This window comes from Oryctolagus cuniculus, chromosome 14 (assembly GCF_051225735.1).
Source record: "Oryctolagus cuniculus isolate XC-2025 breed Fujian yellow rabbit chromosome 14, ASM5122573v1, whole genome shotgun sequence".
NCBI lineage: Eukaryota > Metazoa > Chordata > Mammalia > Lagomorpha > Leporidae > Oryctolagus > Oryctolagus cuniculus.
This window is the reverse complement of record NC_142880.1, coordinates 13,534,800-13,556,527: the sequence shown is the minus strand read 5'-3', so window position 1 is coordinate 13,556,527 and position 21,728 is coordinate 13,534,800. Positions and strand designations below refer to the sequence as shown.

The 21,728-nt window shown below is 42.8% G+C and overlaps 1 protein-coding gene across 2 annotated transcripts in view; it reads right to left on the bottom strand.

The window, feature by feature from the left end:
* The window catches only part of ADGRV1 (adhesion G protein-coupled receptor V1), a 603,645-nt gene that overhangs the window by 334,136 nt on the left and 247,781 nt on the right, over nucleotides 1-21,728 (bottom strand). For both annotated transcript variants that reach the window (XM_089313009.1, XM_089313008.1), the window contains 5 exons: nucleotides 16,153-16,327; nucleotides 13,402-13,537; nucleotides 10,536-11,638; nucleotides 6,010-6,127; nucleotides 4,685-4,856 (listed from right to left, as the gene is read on the bottom strand). In XM_089313009.1, the coding sequence (XP_089169135.1) occupies nucleotides 4,685-4,856; nucleotides 6,010-6,127; nucleotides 10,536-11,638; nucleotides 13,402-13,537; nucleotides 16,153-16,327 (1,704 nt within the window). The remainder of the gene's footprint in view (nucleotides 1-4,684; nucleotides 4,857-6,009; nucleotides 6,128-10,535; nucleotides 11,639-13,401; nucleotides 13,538-16,152; nucleotides 16,328-21,728) is intronic.

Below are 21,728 nucleotides of genomic sequence, written 5' to 3'. Positions count from 1 at the left end.
GCCACCCACCCCATGCTTCCTGCCAGCATGCTCATCCACAGGCTGCCTTCCAGTGCTTGGTAAGAATCCAGATTTCTTAGACAGGGCCCTCACTCTCCTATGCATGTCTCTCACTAAATAAAAAGCTTAAAAAGTTAAAATAAAAATCAGTCACATTCACAATAGCTCCAAAAGGGAACAAATATTTTGAGATAAATTTAACCAAGGATGTCAGGATCTCAATAATGAGAATTACAAAACACTAAAGAAGCAAACAGAAGATATTTTAAAAATGGAAAAATCTTCCGTGTTCATGGATTGGAAGAATCAGCATCATCAAAATTTCCATACTACCAAAAGAAATTTACAGATTCAATGTGATTCTAATAAAAATAACAACATTCTTCACAGATTTAAAGAAAATTATGCTGAAACTCACATGGAGACACAAAGGACTCTGAATACCTAAAGCAATCTTATATGACAAAAACAAAATTGGAGGTATCACAATACCTGCTTTCAAGATATATTACAAGGTAGTTGGCCAGCGCTGCGGCTCACTAGACTAATCCTCTGCCTGCTGCGCCGGCACCCCGGGGTTCTAGTCCCAGCTGGGGCGCCGGATTCTATCCCGGTTGTTCCTCTTCCAGTCCAGCTCTCTGCTGTGACCCTGGAAAGCAGTGGAGGATGGCCCAAGTGCTTGGGCCCTGCACCTGCATGGGAGACCAGGAGGAAGCACCTGGCTCCTGGCTTCAGATTGGCGCAGTGCGCCAGCCGTGGTGACCATTTGGGGGATGAACCAACGGAAAAGGAAGACCTTTCTGTCTCTCTCTCTCACTGTCTAACTTTACCTGTCAAAAAGAAGATATTACAGGGTAGTTATAATCAAAACAGCCTAATGCTGCCACAAAAACAGACTTGTATACCAATGGAACAGAATAGAAACTCCAGAAATCAAACCATTCATCTACAGCCAACTTATCTTTGATAAAAGAGCTAAAATCATTCCATAGAGCAAGGACAGTCTCTTTAACAAATGGTGCTGGGGAAACTGGATCTCCACTTGCAGAAGTATGAAACTAGACCCTTACCTCACACAAAAACCTTCTCAAAACGGATCAAAGACCTAAATCTAGAACCTGATACCATCAAATCAGTAAAGAACATGGAGGAAACTCTACAAGACATTGGTATAGGCAAGGATTTCTTGGGAAAAAAACCAGAAGCACAGGCAATCAAAACCAAAATTGACAAAATGGGATTACTTCAAGCTGAGAAACTTCCACACTACAATACAAATACTCAGCAAAGTGAAGAGGCAACGGACAGAATGGGAGAAAATATTTGCAAACTACACAAGTGAACAAGCATTAATATCCATAATCTACATAAAGCTCAAGAAACTCAGCAAAATCAACAATCTAATAAAAAAATGAGCAAAGTACTTGAACAGGCATTTTTCAAGAGAGGACATTCAAATGGCCAGCAGATGCTTGTGAAAATTCTCAGGATCACTAGCCATCAGGGAAATGCAGATCAAAACCGCAAGGTTTCACCTCACTCCAGTTAGAGTAGCTTGCATACAGAAATCAACAAACAATAAATGTTGGCTAGGATGTGAGGAAAAAGGTACCTTGATGGTGGGAACATAAACTGGTGCAATTACTGTAGAAGACAGTAGGGAGAGATCTCAGAAATCTGAATATAGACCTACCATATAATCCAACCATCCCACTCCTGGGAATTTACTCAAACCAAAAGAAACCAGTATATGAAAGAATTATCTATACTCCCATGTCCATAGCAGCACAATTTACAATAGCTAAGATATGGAATCAACCCAGATGTCCACCAACTGTTGACTGCATTAAGAAACTATGGTATACATACATTATGGAGTACTACTCAGCTGTTAAAAAAAAAAAGAAATCCTCTCTTTTACAACAAAATGGTTGCAACTAGAAACCATAATACTTAGTGAAATAAACCCAGCACCAAAAGACAGATGATAATATGTTTTCCCCAATCCAATATAACTCATAGAATACCTGAAATGTAATGAATTGGGGTGAAATACACATTTTGAGAATTAAAAAAATAGGAGCTCGTGCAGTTGCACAGCAGGTTAAAGCCCCAGCCTACAGTGCTGGCATCCCATATGGGCACTGGTCGAGTTCCAGTTGCTCCTCTTCTTATCCCATTCTCTGCTATGGCCTGGGAAAGCAGAAGATGGTCCAAGTCCTTGGGTCCCTGCACCAGCGTAGGAGACCTGGAAGAAGCTCCTGGCTTCGGATCAGCTCAACTCTGGCCATTGCAGTCATTTGGGGAGTAAACCAGAGGAATGGAAGACCTCCCTCTATCTCTCTCTGCCTCTCCTTCTCTCTGTAACTCTAACTTTCAAATAAATAATTCTTCAAAATAATAAGTAAATAAATAGAAGCAACAGGGGGCTGGCACTGTGGTGTAGCAGGCTAAGCCTCCACCTGCAGCGCTGGCATCCTGTGTGGGCACCATTGTGTCCCAGCTGCTCCTCTGCTGATCCAGCTCTCTGCTTGTGGTCTGGGAAAGCAGTGGAGGATGGCCTGAATGCTTGAGCCCCTGCACCCGTGTGGGAGACCCAGAAGAAACTTCTGGCTCCTGGCTTTGGGTGGGCTCAGCTATGGCCATTGCAGGGAGTCAACCAGTGGTAGAAGGCCTTTCTCTGTGATTCTACCTCTCAAATAAGTGGGTAAATCTTTAAGAAATAAAAGCAATGAATGTGCTTATACACTACTTAAGCAGATTTTCTGAGTGGAGAGCCTGATTCCTAAGTTGATTGTCACCTTAAACTTTTTACTAATAGAGAACCATAAGTTATCAGGGAAAGAAAAAATGGACTAAAACTCAACAGATGGATTCTATTTGTGGCTCAGTCATTGTCTGGGTCTATTAAATTCTTCATACTTTTGAAAACTGAATGAATAAATGTGCAATGATTATATATAAGATTAAAAAACTGTTGAGGATTAAGAGACCAGATCAAGATGAGGAGATAATTAGTGGTATAATAATTCTGTTCATGCATTTGTTGTGTTACACCATCTGTAAGCCCCCCACGACTAGCGCTGGTCTAGCTATAACTCAAATCACTGAATTTCCGCAGGCTCCATTCCACATAATAGCAATGCCAGGTTCTCTCATGAAAAGCCACTTCCTCCCACGAACTGTGCTAGGAACCTCTCAATCATCAACTCATTTAATTGGCCCAGTGGTCCTACTACCACCCTTATAAGCCTGGGAGGCTCAGGAACACCAAGCAACTTGTCCATCATCACCTGGCTAATGAGTAGAAGACCTAATAGGATTTGAACCACAGTCTTCTATGATCAGAGCCCAAACTCCTAACCACTACAATGCCTTCCCAAGTACATTCAGTATAACTGAGTTACTCTTTTAATAAAATATAAAGATGGTCGTTCTTAGGACAAAAGTCTAGGGATAACTGTGCTGCTTTGCAGTACCTCCACACAATTTCTCAAAGTCCATGACAGAACATGGTTTCAGAACCTGGTTCATTTATACCACTAGGTGTCAGTTTATCAGATATAAAAGAATTTCAAGGAGATGTGCAATAGATCTGTTTCCAGTCTTCTCAGAATGCAGAAAACTCAGCACTATGACTTGAACATTATGAGAAATAAGAGGTGAGACTAAATGGACTAAATGTAAGATGTTAAAACACACATCAAAACATTAAAGTATAACTATAAATGTATTTCATTTTTATTAAGAATATGTCTTAGGGCCACCACTGTGGTGTAGTGGGTAAAGCTGCCATCTGCAGTGCCAGCATCCCATATGGGTGCTGGTTCAAGTCCTGACTGCTCTTCTTCCAATCCAGCTCTCTGCTATGGCCTGGGAAAGCAGTGGAAAATGGCCCAACTCTTGGGCCACTGCACCCATGTGGGAGACTCAGAAGCTTCTGGCTCCTGGCTTCATATAGGGCCAGCTCCAGCCATTGTGGTCATTTGGGGAGTGAACCAGCTGATGGAAGATTCTCTCTCTGCTATCGAGGGATGTTTCTCGTGATGAACAGATTGCCAGGAATAAGCTTGGGAAGGGGAAGAAACAAAAATGAAGGAAACAGGAGCCAGTGCCATAGAAGGTTCAACCTCCATCTGCAATGATGGCATCCCATATGGGCCCCGGCTCATGTCCTGGCTGCTCCACTTCCAATCCAGCTCCCTGCTAATGCATTGGGAGAGCAAGTGCTTGGACCCCTCCACCAAAGTGAGACCCAGAAGCTGCTCCTGGTTTCTTTGGATGGGCCCAACTCCAGCTGTTGCAGCTATTTAGGGAGTGATCCAGCAGGTAGAAGTGCTCTTGCACACACGCTTTTTTTTTTTCTTTCCTTCTCTCTCTCTCTCTTGCCCCCCCCCATAAATAAATAAATATTTAAAAAATAAAAAAGGAGGAAACTGACCAGCTTATTTGTAAAGCTTCATAATGTAGCCAATTCTTAGTCTAAAGTCTATTGTCCAGCAAAGACGTTTAGACCCCATGGCCAGGCAGACAGTCTAAAGTCTATTGTCCAGCCAAGACGTTTAGACCCCATGGCCAGGCAGACACAGAGAAGTCCCACAGAAACAACACGTAAGTTTCAATAATTTTGATTCTAAAGAAATACAGTTAGACACCATCGCTATTGTACCTCATTGCTGCTTACCTTCTCTGGTTTGTGTTCGATGGTGATAGAGCATTGTGTTTGGCCCATTGTACAGGTCGTGGTCCCGGAAACAGATACGAGTTCGTCCGTCAGGTTTACCCCATCCTTCTGGAGCACCACAGCTGTTCTGTTCAGCGAGACTCGCCAGGAGACCCTGACATCTTCAAAGGCCCTGTGAACAAAGCCAACCACGCAGGTGCACTCACGCAGTGTCGTCTGCTCAACAGTGCACTCGCTGTGCCTCACTGTACCTTGTCATCCAAGATCCAGCACTGAGCACTGACTCTACAACCGATCATGCTCAGAGGGACAACTGTCCTCACTGCAGATAGGAAAAGCAGGGCTCGGGTTTGCCCAGGGTCTTCTCCATGTTCAATAAAAGTTATTTCTTGAACTGCCCTATCAGAAATGTGAAAACAGAGTCCCTGCATTCAAGTAAACGCTCATTACACTTTAAATGAGTTTTTCTAAAAGAGAAATGTTACTGCTCAAAATAGCTGTTATTATGAAGGGTGAACAGTGGCTTAAATTTTCCAATATTTGGACTCAAAAATGGAAATTAAATATGCAGGTACATGTGTGCAGTGAGTACATGTATGTGATCAGCATTCAGAACATGTTAACATCCAATTTTGAGTTGCAGCATGTTGGTATTCCACATGTTCCCTATAATACAGTGGCTGTGTACAGGGTGTGGTCAGAGAGTAGTAAATATGATGAACCAATGGCCTACAACACAGGGCGTCTGTGTCATAGTTTATATTATATAATAGCATTCATGATAACCCCAGGTGATGATCATAAACCACGTGTATTAAATTGCAAATATGAGCCGGCGCCGCGGCTCACTAGGCTAATCCTCCGCCTAGCGGCGCCGGCACACCGGGTTCTAGTCCCGGTCGGGGCGCCGGATTCTGTCCCGGTTGCCCCTCTTCCAGGCCAGCCCTCTGCTGTGGCCCAGGAGTGCAGTGGAGGATGGTCCAGGTGCTTGGGCCCTGCACCCCATGGGAGACCAGGAAAAGCACCTGGCTCCTGGCTCCTGCCATCGGATCAGCGCGGTGCGCCGGCGGCAGCGCGCCGGCCGCGGCGGCAATTGGAGGGTGAACCAACGGCAAAGGAAGACCTTTCTCTCTGTCTCTCTCTCTCACTGTCCACTCTGCCTGTCCAAAAAAAAAAAAAATTGCAAATATGACAGATTAACAAGGAAAGCATCTGAAAAGGACACATTCAATTTCTTGCCTATATTCCCCCTTGTATGACTTACTAGATGCCATACACACAGGATGTTGCACCTTACACACACACACACACACACACACACGTACCTGTCAGGCTGCCTGGAGACAGTGAGATGCAATCTTTTCCCATCAGCTCCTTCCCCCAGTTTTAGTCCACTCTGAGAGTCCTCACTGAATCCTATGATGCCGTTGTGCAGATCACTCCCTGTAGAGAGAAACAGAGGGTCCTAGTATACTTAACAACAGAAAAAAATCTCCAACACTGTGAATCTTGCCAGTAAGAAAGTGAGAAATTCACGAGTGGGAGGACCAACATTTTGGAAAGATCTTCACTAAATATAGACGAAAAATGACAGCATTAGGATGGCTCGTATTTTGAGAACAGAAGGCCAGGAGAAACATCAGCTCCTACGCCTCGCCCAGCACACCCCTCTCTGACAGGACTCTGTTACAGTCAACCGCACCAGACACATCCTGCCTCTATCTATTCAAAGTCTGCAGAGTCCCACAGAACACACTCTGTATCAGGGCAGCAACTGTTTTATTTACTGCTATGTCCTCGCATCAAGAACAGTGCCCAGCAAACGGCAAGGGTTTCCCAAATTATCTGTTGAAATGAACTCCATTCTACAGATTGACCTTCCTATAACTCAGTTTACATAAAAGCCATTTATGTTACAGATACAGCAATTGGCACAAAACCAAAATAGAACCATGAAGAAACTCCTGAACTTCTGTGATGATCAGACCAACTTGAGGTGCTAAGATCCAATGCACAATTGATAACACAAAGTTGTGTAAATGGGAACTTACTTGGGGCCCTGAGGAGTTGCTTCAAAGCTTGGCCAGCACACTAGTTAGCTTCTCAGCCTAAAGAAATACCAGTTCTTGCGGCTTTCTGCTTCTCAGTGTCCCCTGTTGGCAAAGTGATCCTAGAGGCCAGCACTGTGGTGCAGTGGGTTAAAGCCTTGGCCTAAAGGGCCAGCATCCCATATGGGTGCAAGTTTGAGTCCAAGCTGCTCCACTTCTGATTCAACTCCCTTCTAATGCACCTAGGAAAGCAGTGGAGGAGGGTCCATATACTTGGTCCCTTGCACCTACATGGGAAACCCGAAAGAAACTCCTGGCTCCTGACTTTGGATTGGCTCAGCTCCAGCCATTGCAGCCATTTGGGGAGTAGATCAATGGTTAGAAGACCTTCTCTCTCTACCTAACTCTTTCAAATAAATAAAATATTTTAAAAAGTTATCCTAGAAGCAATGTCATTAAAGCAATCAGCCCCCAAACCCATTTGTGTTGATCACCCTGAACCATGATTCCTTAAGTTTCAGGGAGAGAGAACTTCAGATGTTAGAGACTAGGTCAGGTTCAGGAACCAGAAAAACCACCTCACAGCTCTGATGAGGAAGAACTAGCAGTGACCAGCCCCTGGTCTATTTTCCAGATGTGAAATGTAAGCGAATGTCAAACTCCTTTATTAGGATCACGTGTGTGATGGACAACAGTTGTCCCAGAGTCTCCTGCGTGTTTTGTCTCCGCCAGTCCGCCAATCCTCATCCTCACTGCTTACCCACTGCTGTCACTTCTCGATCTGGATCAGAACCTGATATACAATTTCTCTCATTGGCAGAGCTTGCTTTCTTGTCACACTGGGTGGAGTTCAGTCTCTCCAAGCAGTTTACAAGCTCCTCATTAACAGAACATTTGTTTTCTTTTCCAAGCAATAGCAGCTATCACGGTTCTAATCAAAACACTTGCTTTGCCACAGCTATGGTAACTTCTACCAGACCATTCCAGACTTCTCGTGAACCCATGATCAAAAACAAAACTAAATAAACTATCTCTTCCCTGATTTATTGTGCAAGTTTGTCCTGCAATGTAAATGTGAAAAAAGTTGTGAAAATTAAAGATAAAAAGAAATCAACAAAATACCTTTTGAAAATCCAGATTGGGTAAAAGCAAGGGAAGCATTTGCAGGTAGATTCACGCAACCTAGAGAGTTATAATCACGTGGATGGGCCTGGTAGTACTGTCAGGTAAAGTATATCATGTGATGCTAACAGGTAAGATGGTGAGGAGCCAACCATGTGACATGTGTGTCTGTAACAAGTGCACCATAAGGAGCTTCCAGAAGTCATTGTGAATGGTCTGCACTGGGCCAAAAGAAATGTTAAATATTATGAACTGTCTTCATCCTTTCTAATGCTTTTTGCTTTATTTTTGTCTGGGTTACTTCAGAATGAGAAATTATCCTCCAGATGAGAAATTATTTCTTGCACTTTGTCTATTTTGTTCTTGAAGTTCTCTATTTTTTTAATTTCATCGATTAAAGTTTTCACCTCCAAAATTTTTATTTATTTATTTGACAGAGTTAGTGAGAGAGAGAGAGAGACAGACAGAGAGAAAGGTCTTCCTTCCGTTGGTTCACCCTCCAAATTGCCACTATGGCTGGAGCTATGTATGCCGATCCGAAGCCAGGAGCCAGGTGCTTCCTCCTGGTCTCCCATGCGGGTGTAGGGGCCCAAGCACTTGGGCCATCCTCCACTGCCTTCCCAGGCCACAGCAGAGAGCTGGACTGGAAGAGGATTAACTGGGACTAGAACCCGGCGCCCATATGGGATGCCGGTGCCGCAGGCAGAGGATTAACCAAGTGAGCCACCACACTGGCCCCAGAATTTGTTTTCTAATGATTTCTATCTCCTTAGTGAATTTCTCATTCTTGTTATCCACTATTTTCCTCGTTTCTTTCAACTATCTGTATTCTCTTGTTGCACACATAGTTTCCTTAGGATTATTCTGAATTCCATTTCAGGCATTTCCCCTATGTCGTTCAGATCAGAATTTGTTTCTGGAGAACTATTATGTTCTTCTGGACTGACATGCTTCCTTGCTTCTTCACTGCTGAAATCTTTATTTAGTAGAGCTATCACAAATTTGACTATAATTAAGAATATATTATCTCAAAAAAGCTTAAGGAATGTTTTGACCTGAAGTCCTGGTCGCACTGAAATAACTAAATATTTATATCACAGTTGGGAGGAGGATGCCGACTACTCAACCAACTTTAATAGAAATTCGTAGATGGAATTAAGCCAATGCAAATGAAATTCAGTAAACAACTTATAAAATACAATTAGAATTTATAGTACTCAAACTGTAGGAATAGGAGTAAGTGCTATTAATTTTAACTGGTACAAATCTGTACAGTAACAAATCAGATGATGCTGAATATGAAAGGAATTGCAAAGTTATGACTGGGTTATAACCAAATGGCTAAAATAAAAACTGTAGAAGCATCAACTCCTAAAAGTAGGTAAGAACCATGAAATGGCCTTCTCATTACCCTTATTAAACTTTGACAAGCTGGTCTATTCTACTTAAAACATGTAGCATGGGACAGGCTTTGTAGTAGAACAGGTTAAGTCACTGATTAACCTGTTCATACTCCAGCTACTTCACTTCTGATCCAGCTTCCTGCTATCATATCTGTGAGGCAGCAGATGATGGCCCAAGAACTTGGGTTCTTGACACACATGTGGGAGCCCTGGCAGGATTTCCTGAATCCTAGCTTTGTCCTGGCCCAGCCATGACTGTTGCAGACATTTGGAGAGTGAACCAGTAGATAGAAAATGTCTCTTTCTCAGCCTGTCCTCTCACCTTGTCACTCTGCCTTTCAAATAAATAAGTCTTAAAAATACAAGGAATATGAATTCTGAGGTAGTCAGCAAAAAACTCAAAGATTAGAAAAAATAGTTAAAATTGGAATTTCAAGCTATTATAAAACATATGCTCAATAATACAATCATTATATCAACTGTATTGAGTCAAAGCCGAACAAAGGAAAAGAGTTCTAATCTGTTTCACAAAAATATAAAGTATTTCTGACCAATGGAATCCTTGACTTTAGGATGGATTATTCAAAGGGATTGGTTAAATTTATAATTAGGGTTTCAGAACAGGTTAAGTAATAAGGTATTTGGATGATTAAATACTTTCTGGAGGGAGAATATGGACTTGAATATTTTCCTTACATTTTTAAAATAGAGATTTGATGACTATAACTTGCTCTAAGTGACAGCTGCTGTCCGTTAAACTGTATCATGGCCCCTTAGACCATCACCATGAATTCATGTCATGGGGCTAAGCTCTAGGACACAATGTTTAGTCAATTACTATGAGTGACTCGGGAAATTCACTCTTAAGTTTAAGATACGGTGATCTTATTAGAAATTCTGCACCTCAAAAGTACTTTGTTGACCCAGCATCGTGGGATAGCAGGTTAAGTCACTGCCTGTAATGCCAGCATCCCATATGGGAGCTGGTTTGAGTCCTAGTACACCACTCCTGATCTGGCTCCCTGCTAAACATCTGGGAAAAGCACTGGAAGATGGTCCAAGTAGGTGGGCCCCTGCCATTCCTGTGGGGGATCTGGGTGAGTTACAGGCTCCTGGCTTTGACCTGGCCCAGCCCTGGCCTTCGTGGTCATTTGGGGAAAGAACTAGTGGACAGATCTTTCTCTCTGGCTCTCCATCTCTAACTGTGCCTTCCAAATACATACATAAATCTTTAGAAAACAAAAGTGCTTTGTCACCTCTATCACTCCAAATACATACCTGTGATAATGACCATGGCAACTGCTGCAAATCCAGACTCATCTTCTCCCTTCACAATCTGCGCTCCCCCTTGAGGGTCCGTGAGAAACACAAAGAAGAATTCCTGCCCCTCCGGCTCATCGTCATCCACAATTTGAACTGATACCTTACGTTCTTGCTCTCCTTCTAGAAACACAAGGACGAGAGTTTGTTCCGCAAAGTCTTGTTCTTCCACTGCCCACGTCAGGTTGGAAACTGTGTGGATATGCGAGGGCAATGCACGTGGTTCCTCCTGAGCACATCTTCCGCCGTAGGTTCTAACAGTCACGCTGACGTTACCAGAAAACCCACCAGCCCTTCGGATCACAATTTCTACGGTGTTCAACGTGCCATTTTTCATCTCCTCTTCAACATAAACAATGGGTGGTCCAAGACTAAACGTTCCCTGCATGGAAACATCAGCAGTTATGGTGGCCACATCAGGCCTCTCGGACATGGCAGGTGTACCGTGAAGGGTGACAAGCTTCTCTGGAATGGCAGGTACACCTGTTGCCCCAGTCACGGTGGTGAACGTTTCAGTTGTCTGTGGATCGGTAGTCATCTCGCTTGTGTAAGGATGTGCAGTGGAAGCCATTTCCACAGGAATGAGAGCTGTGTCTATTGCCGTGGCCACAGTTGTCATGGAGACAGGAAGATCCATTCCTGTCAGGTCATCATCATCCACGATTGTGATCACTGCCACACTGAAATCTCGATTCAGGCGTGGTCTCCAGTGAGCATCAGACTTTTGCAATCCCCTAATTTCTACTGCAGTAAGATTAACATAAAAACTTTCTTCTACCTCAAGAAGCTGGTCATTAACAATATTTACGTCAAAATCCACCTCAGTTTGGAATTGTTGAAAAAGCAGTTCCCCATTCTGAATGGGCTGAAAGTCTTCCAGCGGCTTGGCACTTCCTGCAGTAGTCTGATAGGAAACTTGAATGAGATCGCTGTGGAACCCAAACAGTCTTTGTACACGTAATCTGATGGTCTGTGCATCCTCTGACACCACGATATTTCTGGAACTGTGAGAAAACTGGAAGACTCCCATTGGTTCAACTTCTGCCATGGTGAAACTTGATCTGGAAAGAAAAACATGAGGATTGATGGAGAAACAAGAATAACACTATCGAGAGTCTTCATGTGTTTAAGATGCTGCTCTTGAGGGCACCATCTGAAATATGCCATGTTCTTTCGCTTTCCATCAAACTCTACCTATTTGTGGGTAAGTAAGAGCACAGGAGATCTAAGAACAGCAGCAGCAACTGCAAAGACAGGGCCCAGTGAGTCTGAGCTGAGTGAAGAGCCCAGGGGTCTCTGGCCTGTTTCTGCATCATCACGGAGCAGCACCCGAGAGAGTTGAAAGAAACATGACATGAGTTGAAAGAAACATCCATGGCCAAACAATTTATTCTTGGCTCTTTTCCGAAGGATTCTGGTAGTAAAGTAGTAATCATATACAAAGTTACAATCAGTGGCCTAATTTGGCCACAGACACATTTTCTTTGACTAGCACGTTATTTTTTACATGCATTTGAACGCCTTTAGAATGGACACTCCAGTTCCTATTATACTCTACTGTCAAGCAGCTATCACTAAGCACCAAAATAGCTAAGAGCTCACACAGTAGCCAGGCAGGCAGTCTGGCTTCAACTCACGGTCCTAATCATCATTAATGAGATGCTGGGTTTATTATATAATTGATGACTTGCTCTGTTCATCTATAAAATGCAACAAATCCTAGTATCTAACCTACTATGCTACATAGGCTAGGTTAAGAAGGCTAAAGAGTGTGTGTGTGTGTGTGTGTGTATATATATAGAGAGAGAGAGAGAATGTGTGTGTGTGTGTGTGTGTGTGTGTGTACCAGGGGACTTCAAAATGTTTTGGACATAATGGAATTACAGACAACTTTCTTTTGATATAAAACATTTGAAATCCATGCATATTTACATACTATGCATCTCCATGAACTTTTTTAGGGTCTCTCTCCTTACAGGTTATCTTGAACCAGTGCCTGCCCCAGAGTAAGCACCATGAAACTTTGAGCTATTGCTGTTCTTGCCAAAGGCATTTGCATTTGAGATCCAGATGTATGTTCTCTGGACAAGTGTTTTTAAATGGCTTCTGTAACCTACAGCCACATTTCACCAATGGATGCTTCCCTATATGCACACAGACACACCCACATACACACCACGTACAAGGAAACACGCTGGTTTGTACACACTTTGTCCTCATTTGACAAGGCAGCAAACTGAAGAACAGAAAGAACTCTGCCAAAGCCACACAGCCAAGAAGTGGCAGAGCTGGGACCAAATCCCTAAGTCTGGCTCTGAGATCTGCCCTCTGCTGCTTTAGTCAAGGTATGAGCAAAGTTAATGCTTTTTGCCTGTAAATATTTATCTGCAAATATTCTGGTTTCCACATAAAGAGTCATTACAGATAAATAGCAAAATTCAATAAAGTTGAATGAAACTCAATGAGCCCCCTGGTTTCAACATTAGCATACTGTGACATCTTTTACTCCTATCACTTGGGGAAATCAACCATCAGAAACAGAAGACAGCTCGTTTACAAAGAGAGGCCTTTGTCAGGGTTCTAGCTGAAGCTGCTGCACCACGTTACAGCTCCGCATGAGCTCTCTTCCAGGCAACAGTGAGTGGTGACTCCACTGAACACCAGCCTCCTGGTGGTATCACAGACACATAGGCCCCTCTGTCACCCTATGCTACAGTGGTTTTGGTTCTGATTCAAGGATTTTGATTCTTATGACTTTTTCTGTTTCGACTGAAAATTCGAGATTCTTCCTCAAAGACTTCTGTGGGTGAGCATCTGGTCTTACCGAAGTTGGGCTCCACCAGGAGCGTTGCTCCGCACGCCCGACAGGTGAACCACGAAGGCCTCTGGCCGACCCGGGCTGGGAAAGGTCCTCAGAGAGACCCCTTTCCTCTGCTCACCGTGGGCAAAAGACACACTGCCTGCAAGGACACAGGACAAGGACGGCAGGGACGGTTACCCAGTTCTGAAAAAGGAATTCAACTCTTCCAAAGTTCAACCACAGCTCACAAAAGAAAGAAAACAGTAAAAGGAAAAGAGGGAAGGAGAAATAAACTTACAGGAAGCTCCCAAGACCACACAAACCTTGTTGGTTGGAGGTGTGGAGACACAGAGAGCTTCCACCTGCTGGTTCATTCTCACGATGGCCACAGCAGGACTGGGCCGAAGCCGGGAGCCAGAACTCAATCTGAGTCTCCCCCATGAGTGAGAAGGACCCAACTACTCAGCTCATCACTACTGCCTCTGAGAAAGTGCATTTAGCAGGAAGCTGGAGTCAGGAGCTGGAGACGGGAATCACACCCAGGCCCTGTGTTGTGGGATGAGCAGTTCAACTATAAATCTAAATGCCCGTCCACACACCCTGCTTTTGAACCCTATAAACCCTACTCATTTATGTCTGTTCCTTCACTGGCTCAATTACAAAATCCAGTAGTGAAAACAGAATGATGTTAGCAAAGTTTTAATGTGGATTTATTATCAGGCTTTTGTTTGAACTCTAGCCCTAGCATATTTTTAAAGGTACATATTGAAGTCATTTGGGGTGAAATATTGTATGTATGTATTTTACTTTCAATTACTTCAACATAAAATGTTATAAATGTGAATGGAACAACCATTGAATGCAGTCAGTGATCTGGATGTTTTTTATATCTAACTTGTATAGAAACTCAAAATTAATCAAACATCTTTGAAGATACAGATCAATTTTTGGGGGAGAACTCTGGTTATTTTAATCAAGTTATTACAAAATAAATAAATTTTTTAAAGATTAATTCTGCACATAAACAGAAGTCATAGACATCCACATAAAGAACAGTATTTTTACACATAAATCTTTCCATACCAAGTTAAGTGCTTACTGACCCAAAAGAAAAAACTCTATATGGAATGGTACATATCAAAGTGGCAGAAGGGGCAGGGAGTAAAAGATAAGTTTTATGCAGAAAAATAGGCTAGAAAATAGACGAGAGGGGCGGGTGCTGTGGTGCGGTAGGTTAAGTTCCTGCTGTGCCTGAGAACGAGTCCTGCCTGAGTCTGATGCAGCTCCCTGTTAATGTGCCTGGGAGGCAACACTGATGGCCCGAGTATTTGGGGCCCTGCTACCCATGTGTGAAGCCCAGATGGAGTTCCCAGTTCCTGGCTTTTGCCTGGCACAGACCCATTTGGGACATGAACCAGCAGGTGGAAGAGTTATCTCTACCCACTGCCTCCCACCCAACCCCGTCACTCTGCATTTCAAATAAATCAATCTTACAACACACACACAATATATAATTATCTTTAGTTTAAGGAACATGCCAAAAAGAAAACAAAGAGGAGTCACTGTTTGAACCATTCGATCCGGGAACCTATCCAGGGCTAAAACCTCGAGTACCCAAGGCAGGCGTGGTGCTGTGGTCTCTCAGTCCAGCATCTGAATTCACTCTTGGATTCCCACAGGGACGGAAGCTGCAAGCATGCCACGGAGATTCCCCGTCCCCAGCTCTCAGCCCCGCCTTCCAAAGGACTTCTGTTCTCAGGCCTTCTTAACTCTGATGCTAAGATAATGACAAAATAAAATCCCTCCCACGCTTATTACGAGCTTGAGGGTCCAGTCCATGTGCAGGACTCACTTGCTGGGTGACCAGGAGGACGCTGAGAAGGAAGGAAAGGCGCCTGCAGAGAGCCCGCTCTCAAGGGTCACTACATGAACTTGGCAAGACAGTGCCACAACAGCAGAGCTCACACCGTCTGACAGTCACATCTCACTGATCTCCAAGAGCTCACGGGAAGATCTGACAAGGACTGTGGTGATCACTGCCCTGCTCTGAGCAATATTTAGGCAAACACCTGAACTGACACAACGTCTGTCAGTTGTACAGACCAAGTCAGGTTTTTAGCAGTATGGTTAACAGACTCCTAATGCATACACATGGTGCTCTGCTTCCTGAACCACTGCTCTGAGGGAAGGCACAAAGCTGTGCATTAGGGAAGTTCTGTTCCTTTTCATCAAATCAGCCTGCACAGCATAATCACATCGGCACGGGAGTGACTGCACGAAGGGTCATGCAAAGTTCACAGAAGATGCATTGTGTGAAAATACTCTCACGGGCCCGGCACCGTGGTGCAGTGCCGGCCGTTCCACTTCTGATCCAGCTCCCTGCTAACAGCCTAGGAAGGCAGTAGAAGAAGGCCCAAGTGTCTGGGCCCGGGCACCCGAGTGGCAGACTAGGATGAAACTCCTGGCTGTGGCCTGGCCCAGCCCCAGCCGTTGAAGCTATTTGGAGAATGAGCCCGCAGATGCGAATTCTAACTCTGCCTTTCAAATACATGCATACCTCAAAAAATAAGAAAAAGGAAAAAATTCTGCAGAGACTTCACAATTGTTTGCAGCAAAATAAATTTACCTTTGAATTCCATTTTTTACAACCTTTTTGAATTCCGTCATATTAGAAAACTAGCATTTTAGTGCCCAGAGAAAGGATGACACTGGAAAATTAGTGACTAGTTACCTATTTCCGCATTCTGTGAGGCCAATTTTAGAAAAACAACTCACCCAGTGTTGGGGTCATGTTGCCAATGGCAATGAATTCGGGGATCGCGACCCCAGCGGCATATCCCATGGTCCAGACAACCGAGAGGGAGCCATAAGTGCCTCTTCTTGAAACTACAACTCGGCAGGTGCCTGTTGCAATGTCTGTGAGTCGAAAAGCCGTGGATTCAAATCCAACCTGTGGAAGATAAGCATGGAGAATCTCTTTCCTCTCTAAAAGTTCCTGTTTTCTGAAGAACAAGTGAAATGTCAGCGTTTGCTTTGTTTGTCCAATGTGTTTCCTTCACTAACAATAAATTCAGTTAAAGAGAAATGCTTAAGAAATGCTATGAGATTTAAAAGTAAGTTTTAAACATTTATTTTAAAATTTTACTTCATGATTCATAATTTCTCTCAAGGAAAATGCAATTCTTTGAATGAAAAAATATCAAAGAAGATAAATGGAATTATGGTTAAATGAAAGTAAAAGACTTAACGTGGCATTTTCAACATCACTTTTTGATGGGTCTTTCAGAACCTAAAATTGAAAATTGACTTCTAACATACAATATACTTCTTCATTTATAAAAACAAGCACCGTGAATCAGATCTTCTATTAAAGTCATTAACACTTTTTTGATTCACATTGTTTTTTTGAGGATCAGAAAGTTCCAAGGGTTTTTTTTTAATTAAGCTTTTTTTTAAACCAGGTATTGAGTTAGCTCTTGTTTGAAAGGCAGCCTCCTGAGGTGCTGAGATGGCAGAATAGGGAGGGAGCTTACTGCTCTAGTCTAAGAGAAGATAGTTAAAAAAAAAATGGAGAGAGTGCAATCTCAGGGAAGAGTTAGGAAGAAAACTGAAGTGGAAACTCCACACAAGTTAGAGGAGAGCTGTGCATCTCCATGGAGAGTTTGGACATGCAGCATGAACAGGGACACAACCCAGGACCCCAGCAGCCTAGAATGAGAGAATGGACTGCATGGCTTTTTTAGTGAAATAATGAGAAAATTTTTCCAATTTGGAAAAATAAAGGGACATCCAAGTACAAGAAACATAATAGCACTCCTTATAGACATGGCCAGAAAAGATTTTCACCACGACACATTGTAGTCAAACTCTCCACAGTAAAACATAAAGAAAAGATGCTGTTTTAGAAAAAGATTTATGGGCTGGCACCGTGGCTCACTTGGTTAATCCTCCGCCTGTGGCGCTGGCATCCCATATGGGCAATGGGTTCTAGTCCCGGTTGCTCTTCTTCCAATCGAGCTCTCTGCTATGGCCTGGGAAGGCGGTGGAGGATGGCCCAAGTGCTTGGGCCCCTACACCTGCATGGGAGACCAGGAGGAAGCGCCTGGCTCCTGGCTTTGGATCGGCATAGCTCTGGTTGTAGTGGCCATTTCGGGGGTGAACCAAAGGAAGACCTTTCTCTCTAACTCTGTCAAATAAAAAATAAATAAATAAATAAAAAGATTTATTTGAAAATCGTAGTTACGTTACACAGAGATAGAAGGAGAGGCAGAGAGAAAGAGAGGGAGAGAGATAGATCTTCCACCAGTTGGCTCATTCTCCAACCGGCCACAACAGCTGGAGCTGTGCCGATCCAAAACCAGGAGCCAGGAGCTTCCTCCTGGTCTCCCACATGGGTGCAGGGGCCCAAGGACTTGGGTCACCTTCTACTACTTTTCCAGGCCACAGCAGAGAGTTGGATCAGAAGTTGAGCAGCCAGGACTCAAACCAGCACCCACATGGGATGCTGGCACTGCAGGTGGCTCTGCCCAGTACGCCACAGTGCCAGCCCCAAGAAAAAAAGATTCTAAAATGTGCATGAGAGAAATGTCAGGTTACTTTCAGAGGATCTCCAATTAGATTCACAGATGACTTCTCATCAGAAACCCTACAGCCTAGAAAAGAATGGTGAGATATAGTCCAAGTCTTAAGAGAAGTAAACTGTCAGCCCAGAATACTGTATCCTACAAAGCTGGCATTTATGAATGAAGGTGAAATAAAGACCTTCCATAACAAACAGAAATTGAAAGAATTTGTCACCACTCCTCCAGCCTTAGAAAAGATGCTTAAGGATGTGCTACACTCAGAAATATGGCATCACTATGAAAGAAGGTAAAGGCAGAAAATCTCTCCATGAAAGTACAAAGAAAATCCAATATTTATGGAAAAATAGCAAGCCCAAGTCATTATTATCAATAGAAACCTTAAATGTAAAAGGCTTCAAATATCCAATTAAAAGATATAGACTGGCTGAATGTATTAAAAATAAGACCTATCTATTTGCTGCCAGAAGAAACAAATCTCACCAACAAAGATATACACAGACTGCAAGTGAAAGGACAGAAAAAGATATTCCAAACTCAGAGATCAAAAAAGAGCTGGTGTGGCCATCTTAATATCAGACAAAATATACTTTAACACAAAAACTGTTAAAAGAGACAAAGAAGGGCACTGTGTGATGATTAATGGATCAATTCAACAGGAAATTCTGACTATTATAAATGCATATGCACCTAATTACAGGGCACATGGCTATTTAAAATAAATATTAATGGATATAAAGGGAGATGTGGACTTCAATGCAGTAGTATTGGAGGACTTTAACACCTCACTTTCAGCAATGGACAGATCAACCAATCAGAAGGAGAGAGTTAATTTACACTATAGATCAAATGGACCTAACTGACATCTACAGAACCTTTCATCACACAGTGGCAGAATACACATTATTCTCATCAGTGCATGAAATTTTCTCTAGGACAGACTACATGGATAGGTCATAAAGCAAGTCCCAGCAAATTCAAAAAAATAGAAATCATACCATGCATCTTCTCTGGCCACAATGGAATGAAGCTGGAAATCAACTCAAGAATCTCCAGAACATATGCAAACACATGAAGACTGAAAACAAGCTCCTGAATGAACAGTGGTTGATTGAAGAAATTGAAAGAGAAATAAACAAATTTCTGGAAATGAATAAAGATGACAGTACAACATATCCAAACATGGGATACAGCAAAAGCCGTGTTAAGTTAATAGCAATTGGTGCCTACATCAAGAAATTGGAAAGGTGACAATTAAATGAGTTATCCTGCATCTCAAAGACCTAGAAAGACAGCAAACCAAACCCAAAACTAGGAGACAGTTAAAATTAGAGAATAAATACAATTGAAACAAAAGAAAACAGTACAAAGTATCAGCAAAATGAAGAACGGGTTTTTGAAAAAATAAATTTGATACACCACTGGCCCAACTAACAAAAAAAAAAAAGAGACCCAAATCAATAAACTTAGAGATGAAAAAGGAAATATAACAATGGATACCATAGAAATAAAAGGAATCATCAAGAATTACTACAAAACCTGTATGCCAAAAAATTAGGAAACCTAGAAGAAATAGATTCCTGGACACATACAACCTACCAAAATTGAGCCATGAAGACACAGAAAACCTAAACAGACTGACAACCAATAAGGAAACTGAATTAGTATAAAGATCCTCCCAACAAAGAAAAGCCCAGGACCGGACAGCTTCACTGCTGAATTCTACCCTACATTTGAAGACCAATTCCAATTTTCTCAAGCTATTCTAAACAACTCAAAGGGAATGAATTCTTCCCAAACTCCTTTTATGAAGCCAGCATTATATTAATCCTTTTACTTGAGAAAGATACAACAAACAGAAATACAGACAAATTTTCTTGATGAACATAGACACAGAAATTCTCAGCAGAATACTAGCCAGTTGAATCCAACAACATATCAGAAAGATCATTCACCTGGACCAAGAAGGATTTATCCTTGGTATGCAGGAATGGTTCAACATTTGCAAATCAATGTGATACATCACATTAACAAACTGAAGAACAAAAATTATGATTATCTAAATAGATGCCAAGAAAACAATTGATAAAATACAGCATCCTGACATCGGCGCTGGAAGGGGAGCAGACCTGCGTGGAGAGCGTGGGAGCCCACAGTTCGGGACATCAGCGGCAGACTCAACACACCAGCGCTGGAACGCGAGGTGAGCCGAACCTCAATAACCCGAGACACCGGCAGGCAAGCGGAGAGAGGAGACTAGAGGGAACGACCCCCGGGGCGGGGGGGACTACACCAAGCTAACTGGAAGAGAGAGAGAGGGAAAAAAAAAAAGGTGACTGGCACGGACACGGGTTTCTCTCTCTCCGCTCACCTCTCAAGGGCGAGAAAGACAAAGAGCAGGCGCCATCTTGGACATACGTCATAAGCAGAGCGACCTCAGGTCTGCACCGGCCCTGAGCCTAGCAGTAAAACCTGACTCTGGGTGGGGCGAATTAACAGGAGATTAGGACTTAGTAAATTTATGGTGCTACTGAACTGAGACTGTGAAAAAAGAGACGGTGGGGGAGAGAACTCACGGAATTCACGTGAGCACTCTCCAGAGACGCTACAATTCCGTAACTTTGGCAACCCAGTGGGAGACTGAAGGAGAATTTGAGCCCACTCTAAGGGCCGAACAGATTCCCTGTGTGGTCCTTGGGAAAGAGCTTCTGATCTCTGGCTCCTGTGGGTATATCATTTGCCTGCTAACTACCTCCAACTTTGTTCAGCTGTGCAGAATAACTTCCCTGTTGAATCAAAAAAAAGAGAGAGAGAGAGAGAGAGAGAGAGAGAGAGAGGTTTACCACGCCTAACCTGGGAGTGTCACCTTTGGCACACCAAACAGAGCTCTCAGGCCACACCCATCTCAAGCCCTAAGGCTCCATCAAAAACAGATAGTCCACTTAATCTAGAGTCATAGTATAACAAGAAAAAGCACCACAGTGAAGAAACCAAATATCTCCAATATGACAAATAACAAACGCAAAAACCAAGGTAATAAAAACAAGGAAGTCACCATGAAGCCCTCAAATGAAAAAGACACCCCAATTCAAGATTATGAGGATGATGACATAGAAGAAATGCAAGAAGCAGATCTCAAAAAATTGATAAGAACATTAAGAAGTTCTCAAAAACAAATTCTTGAACTACAGAAATCCTTAATGGACAAGATAGAAAATCTCTCTCGTGAAAATGAAATATTAAGGAGGAATCAAAATGAAACGAAACAACTAGTACAACAGGAAACTGGGATAGTGACTGAAGTGAAGAATTCAATAGATCAAATGAAAAACACAATAGAGAGCCTTACAAACAGAATGGGAGAAGCAGAAGAGAGAATATCGGACTTAGAAGACAGAGAACAGGAAAGGATACAGTCAGACCAAAGAAAAGAAGAGGAAATTAGGAATCTAAAACATATTGTCGGGAATCTTCAGGATACTATTAAAAAACCCAACATTCGGGTTCTAGGAGTTCCTGAAGGCATGGAGAGGGAGAAAGGATTAGAAGGCCTTTTTAGTGAGATATTAGCAGAAAATTTCCCAGGTTTGGAGAAGGACAGAGAAATCCTAGTACAGGAAGCTCACAGAACCCCTAATAAACACGACCAAAAGAGACCCTCACCACGGCACGTTGTAATTAAACTCTCCACAGTGAAACATAAGAAAAGATCCTAAAATGTGCAAGAGAGAAACGTCAGATTACTCTCAGAGGATCTCCAATCAGACTCAC